This window comes from Tinamus guttatus, unplaced genomic scaffold (genome assembly GCF_059628265.1).
Source record: "Tinamus guttatus ecotype Peru unplaced genomic scaffold, ASM5962826v1 Tinamus_guttatus_pri_ptg000209l, whole genome shotgun sequence".
Taxonomy (NCBI): Eukaryota; Metazoa; Chordata; class Aves; order Tinamiformes; family Tinamidae; genus Tinamus; species Tinamus guttatus.
Window position 1 is genome coordinate 1,534,257 of NW_028288743.1, and position 6,000 is coordinate 1,540,256.

Sequence of the window (6,000 nt, forward strand, 5' to 3'; positions counted from 1 at the left end):
AAAGAACTAAACACAATTTTAATGATGTCTCCTATTTGTTTTACTGAAAGCATGTTATACAGGTAGCATATATTTATGTTGGTCTTGCTCTATTCATGGGATTGATATTCTCAAAGTCACTTAATATCTTGAGAATAGTACTGTCATAGAAAAACAGAGCATATCTTTTTTTTTCCTGAAATAAGGAAAGCATCAATTCTTGTAAATCATACAAGGGTGCCAACATTTCATCATCAGAGCAGTTAAGATCAATCCACTCCATTTTCTTCACATCAAACAAGAAACATTTTTCTCTTGGGCTCTGACTGTGGTCAGCTGGTGCTTCACAGGAAAGCTACAATAACAAAGAGGGGAGGGAGAAGTGCCACCTATCTCAGCATGACAGGAAAAGCAGCGGCTTAAAGACAAAGTGCTTTGTAGGTGCTTTACCAGAGTTGAAAGAAACTTTATTCAAATATTTAGAAACCAAAATAATTCAAATCCATACAAACACATGACACAAATTTACTCAAAGTAATAATATCACTTCTGTAAAATTCTGCATTAAAATAACACTACAGCTAAAACTCTTAGATTCAAAGGCAAAATGTGAATGCTTCTTGTGTTTTTAATTACACAACTATGGAACCCCAAGCTTTGGAGCATATGACTATATTTGGGAAATACTGGAAAATAGTAAAAAAGTCCTAATTTGAGCTGCTTTGAGTTGCCGGGGCAACTCATTCCTACAAATTAGTCTTCCTTTGCAATTAAGTTATATTCTAGATTCCAGCTGTGCTGCATAAACTTCTGCACAGCCTTTTACATACAAAATGTAGTATCTTCACTTCTAATTAACTTTGTGGTTAAGTAATTGGCGTGATGACAGTTGCTGTAAGTTGGCGCAATGACATTTTTATGCTGAACCCTATATTCACATATCTAAGTAGTTCCTAAAAAGATAAAAGCTCTGCGGAGACAGGAAAACACAATTCAAATTGTACTTTGTACAGTAAAGCATATGATAAGGACAATAATATTTCCAGGTTTGAATAACAGAGCACAGTAGATTTGCAGAGAACTTACATTTCATGGGGCAAAATCCATATATCCTGTCAACGTCAAAGTCTGAAGTGGTCCCACACCAGAACCAGCCATCTGATCTGCCAACATCTGTGCAGTCAGCATACCATTTACCACCAAACTTAAAAGGAAAAACACAAGGTGCTCCATTGGCATTTCCTTTCACTGTGTAAGTATCTAGGGAGACATAATATTTTTAAAAATATGTAAGCAGGTGCCAGTTCAGCTTTCTGACCATATTATAGCAAGCAGAGCTTGCTAGCTTAGTCTACAAACTGCACTAGCAATGGGAGATACAGGCAACTTTACGCTCTAGCTCTAACCTGATACCCAACAATGAAACAAGTTTTGTGTCGCTTAAGCAAGATGTTAGTCAGAATTGACCGAATCAAGACAAGCATATTCCTGTGTTAAAATTTACATGTATAGCCACTGAGAACATAAAGTCCATAAAAGCAAGCAGTTGACTTTCTAATCCCAAACTACTGCTGATTCCATGTTAATACCAGACTCAATTAATTGCAGGCAGTTTTTGATGGGAAACAGCATGCAGTTATAAACTTGGTAGGTGTTTACCTCAAAGGTATTATACCATTATTCTACACCCAAATAAATTTTCCATTTGCATCTAAATGCAATTTTTGCTTCACCAGAAACTGGCCAGAGTGGCTAATTGAAGTAGCTGAAGAAGAATTGAAGTAGCTGTGCTGTGTGTGCACGTGTTATGTACGTACGTGGCTTGCTTAAGCCCTAGCAAATACATCCTTCCCTCCCTCTGTGCCTATTCCTGGTTATCAAAGGATGCTAAATGGGAAGCCAAACGTATTCACAGATACTTACTGTAACCATAAATGTATATATGCACACACATACCTACTCACACGCATATATGTTTGTGTGCATTACAGGTAACAATTTAAAATTCAACAATTTAAAGCATCCTATTTCTTTAACCCATCAGTGCCAATGCAGAGACTCGCTTCAAACACCTAGCATGGCATCTTCAGTGAATTGGAGCTGAAGGGATCAAAAGTTAATTAAATCCATAAATATTCATATTTGCTCCTCAAAGGAAAAAAAAAAAAAAAACATGATCAGACTGTGTTCACACCAACTCTTTCTGAACAGATGTAAATAATAAAAGCTTTCATCATGCATTCCATATGGTTATATGCATGTTCCATGCAACCACAGGTGTTTTTTCTCCTCCAGGTGAATCACTACCTTGTATGGCTAAGTAATTTTCGGAATCTGACTTTGACAACCAAAAAAAAAAAAAAAAAAAAATGGAGGCATGAGAAGTAGAGGGGAAGAGAGCAAAGGAGGCATGAGAAGTAGAGGGGAAGAGAGCGAGAGCGAGAGAGAGAGAATGATCCAGTGCCCTCCCCCTCCCCAAATCACACACTCAAGTATTGCCAATCTCACCAACAGTCTTACTCAGTGATCACTAACAAGACCAAAGAAATTCTTCCACACTACAAAATACTTTAATTAGATAAATATAGAAATGAGCTTGAAATACAGAAATTAATTTGCAGAACTTTACCTTCATAGCCTCGAGAACACAGATCATCTGTGGTGCCGTAGACTTTCCACCTACTCCACAAACCAGATCCCTTGTACAGCATAATATTCCTTTCCCGTCCGTTCCCATAGTTGAAATACAAATCTTCCCCTTGGATTGCAAAAAGGGTCTCGTTTCTGCATTCCCATCGCTGAAGTTCACTAGCCTTGTCACAGGGGTACAGGGTGATGGGAACCCAGTCCTTCTTCGACGGCACTCCCAAGCACAGTTTCAGTGCTACGCTCATCAGCTGGTGATCTGAGACCCACCTGAATTTTTGTGACTCGTTGTCTTGAACGCAAGGAGCAGTAGTGACCGAACTAGAGCTCTGAGCCAGCACACAGCGCTTGTGATCTTCATTATATATTAAAAAGATGCTGGTATCTGTAACATGAAAAACAAAAAGAAAATTAGAATCGATGGGTTTGAAGTAATCTTATGTACCATCTAAATCAAATACGAATGAAACACTTTAAATCTTATCAGCTGCCTAGCAATCATTTTGAGGCTGACACCCATTAAAGTCTGCACCCAGAGCGCAACTAGTTCAGATTTGAGGACATTCTAACTATTTTCATCACTGAAACAAACTGTGTTTAAAAGTGAAATTCAGTAAACATGTAGATCTGTTGTTTCCTAAAGTTTTAAATCGTGGGTTAAACTAAAGGGAAAAAAATACACTTCTGGTATTATGACAAGGCACACCCACAAGAATCACTGAAACAAGGGAGCACATGCAGATCCCAACACAAATCTCACCTAGGAGCACACCAGGCATCACAGGCTCCAGCTGCCAGTTTCCCCGTGGTGGGGAGTTCTGCTCACATGAGCTCTGCTAAAACTCTTAACATTTTAACTAATGGAAAGACTTTTTTTTTGACGCTTTATCCACAAGCTACTTGCAAGTCTAGTACAGCATATTCATTTCTCACTCAACTGCACTAATGCGTGATTTCTTTCTCCTTCCTTACATTTTTCCATTCTGAATGAAATACTGAGTGGGAATTGTATTATCATCACCAGATACTGGTCTTAATGACTAATGAGAATCTATGATGCTGTCCCTAGCTCCCGAAATTATTCCTCCCCATTCATAAATGGTGCTTCACATTTTCACGCATTTTCACATTTTAAGCTTTATGTCAAAATTTCAACCCCTAGAAACCTTTTTAGAATCATTTATCCAGGTCTGATAGAGAGTGTAACTTTTCTGAGTTGGTCTTGACCAAAGACTGAGGGATTTCTCTTTCTCTTTTTAATTTCCTTGAGATACATTTTCGAATAGTAACTTAGTCCATTCTGATACCACATCCCATAACTTAACCTGCTGTACAGGTACTTTGACTGGATTAGAGTCTAGGAAAGAGAAATGGTAATTTTTACAACTTTCCACATTCAAACTAACTAAAACATAATTTTATTGCAGGATTACCAAATTAAATTCTAAACTGTAGAAATATTTAAGGGGAAACCAGACTAACCACAGAATATTTTCCCCTCTTTGCTGAGGCTCCAAGGTGGAAGTGATCACACTTCTCTACAGAAGGATAACCTAGTAACAAATAACCTCTGCTGCAGTGAAAGAGCTGACCTAGACTTATCTCACCCATGGTTCAGTTTCCTTCTTCTGTCCTTCAGCTTCCAGTTTACTAGGAAGTAGTGTAAAACTGATGAGCACTGGAGATAGAAATTGTTGCCTTCTGCCAATCGGTTTTACTCACAGACAATACGAGGAAATGTATAATTATCACTGTTGGTGATAACTTTTTTTTATGATGCTTTTCTACCAACATTTAGTACAATGGTTCTGTAAACTGATATGCAAAGCTTGCAACTATCCTTTTCCTGAGACCTTTTTCAAAGAGAAAAGAGGAGAAACGTCAGGCATTTTCACAACGGTGGAAAACACTGCCTGATAATCCAAACTGCTGAAATTGTATTTTTGGCCAAAAACAACACTCTGTGCCTTATGCAACCTAAGGTGCTAAAAGAGAGGATGTAACATATGTTAAAAAGGTGCCCCAAAGTTGTCTAAACTAAACGGAAAAGCCTGGATTGTGATGTCTAAACATGAAATGCTGCAGAGCAGTGGCTGCTGAGAGAAGGCTGGAAAGCCGAATAGAAAGACATGGCCAACGGGGGAAAACAAACAAACAAGAAATCCCAACTAAAACACGCGTCTTTCCTGAGTGCCCCTTCGCAAGGTGTTCGCAGCGCGTAGGCACCACGCAGCTATTGGCAGAGGGCTCGGGCAGACCGGCAGCACCGCGGGTGAGCAGCGCTGGACACAACACCCGAGGCCCCCAGCACGCCCCGTTAGCGGCGTGTGGCCGCCAAACCTGGCACGGGGAGCAGGGCAGAACGGAGGCAGCAGGACCAGGAGTAACTGCGCTGTATCTACGGGATTTCCTCTCCCTCCCACCAAGCTGCAGGTGGTGCCACAAAGCTCCCCAGCAGCACGGTCCTGAGTCCTGCAATCTCGGTACTTCGCATTATGGCAATTTCTAGGGGAATAACTCTTTAATGAAGCTTACAAGAACTTCTGGGAGGAGGTTCTTCAAAGCGTGTAGGAACCAACCAGGAGCAAGAGTCGACTCACCTCGCTGTTACAACCCACTCCAGAAAACCGCTAGCACCTTTCCCGCAAACTGTCCCAGCTAAAGTCTAATCAGTCATTTCCTCGGGGGCTTTCATGGTTACCCAGGTGTAAATCAAGAAGTGACACGCGAAATTCCCACCACCGGCGACCCGGCAAACTGAGGCGCGGCGGGACCAGCCCCACCTGGAGGCGGGAGCAGCCGGGAGCCTGGGCGCCCACACGGGCGCTTCGCCGGTCCGCGAGAGCCGCGGAGGGAGAAGCGGCGGCCGAGGGAGCAAAACGGCACCCGCCTCCCCGCGGACCCTCCCTCGGCCGCCCGCGGCGCCGCGGCGCAGCCGGGCTCCCCTCAGGCGGTGGCGAAGGGGTTAAAATGGCCGCCCAAGTCTCCCCGCGGTTGAGGGCCACTTGCGCGGGCGCCTCGCCGAGCTGCGCCCAGCCCGGGGGCGAGGGCAGCGCTGGGGCCCTCGCTCCCCTCTCCCGGCAGGTCGCTCCCCGCTTGCAGCACTTACCCAGCCGCGGCGAAGCGCAAGGAGCAAGTGCGAGGAGAGCCAGGAGTAGACAGGGAGCCATGGCCGAGGCTCGGGGCTGAGGACAGGGGTCCGGGCGGGCAGCTCTGCCGGCTCGTGGAGGGCTGATGGATCGGGGAAGGCTCTGGGCTCCAAATGATAAGGAAATATCCTGTCACATGGGGTGTTTTGAAATAACAGGAATTCGCTGCTCAAACTTTGCTTTCCTAAGCTGATTTCTCAGTGAAAAGCCTCCTTCCCCACACATG

At 43.3% G+C, this 6,000-nt stretch overlaps 1 protein-coding gene across 1 annotated transcript in view; it reads right to left on the bottom strand.

Annotated features, from left to right (window-relative positions):
* LOC104580256 (macrophage mannose receptor 1) overlaps window positions 1-5,795 on the bottom strand; it is a 57,198-nt gene extending 51,403 nt beyond the window's left edge. The window contains exons 1-3 of the mRNA XM_010227726.2: window positions 5,735-5,795; window positions 2,609-3,010; window positions 1,066-1,239 (exon numbers count right to left, since the gene is read on the bottom strand). Coding sequence (XP_010226028.2) covers window positions 1,066-1,239; window positions 2,609-3,010; window positions 5,735-5,795 — 637 coding nt within the window. The remainder of the gene's footprint in view (window positions 1-1,065; window positions 1,240-2,608; window positions 3,011-5,734) is intronic.
* Window positions 5,796-6,000: the final 205 nt, after the last annotated feature.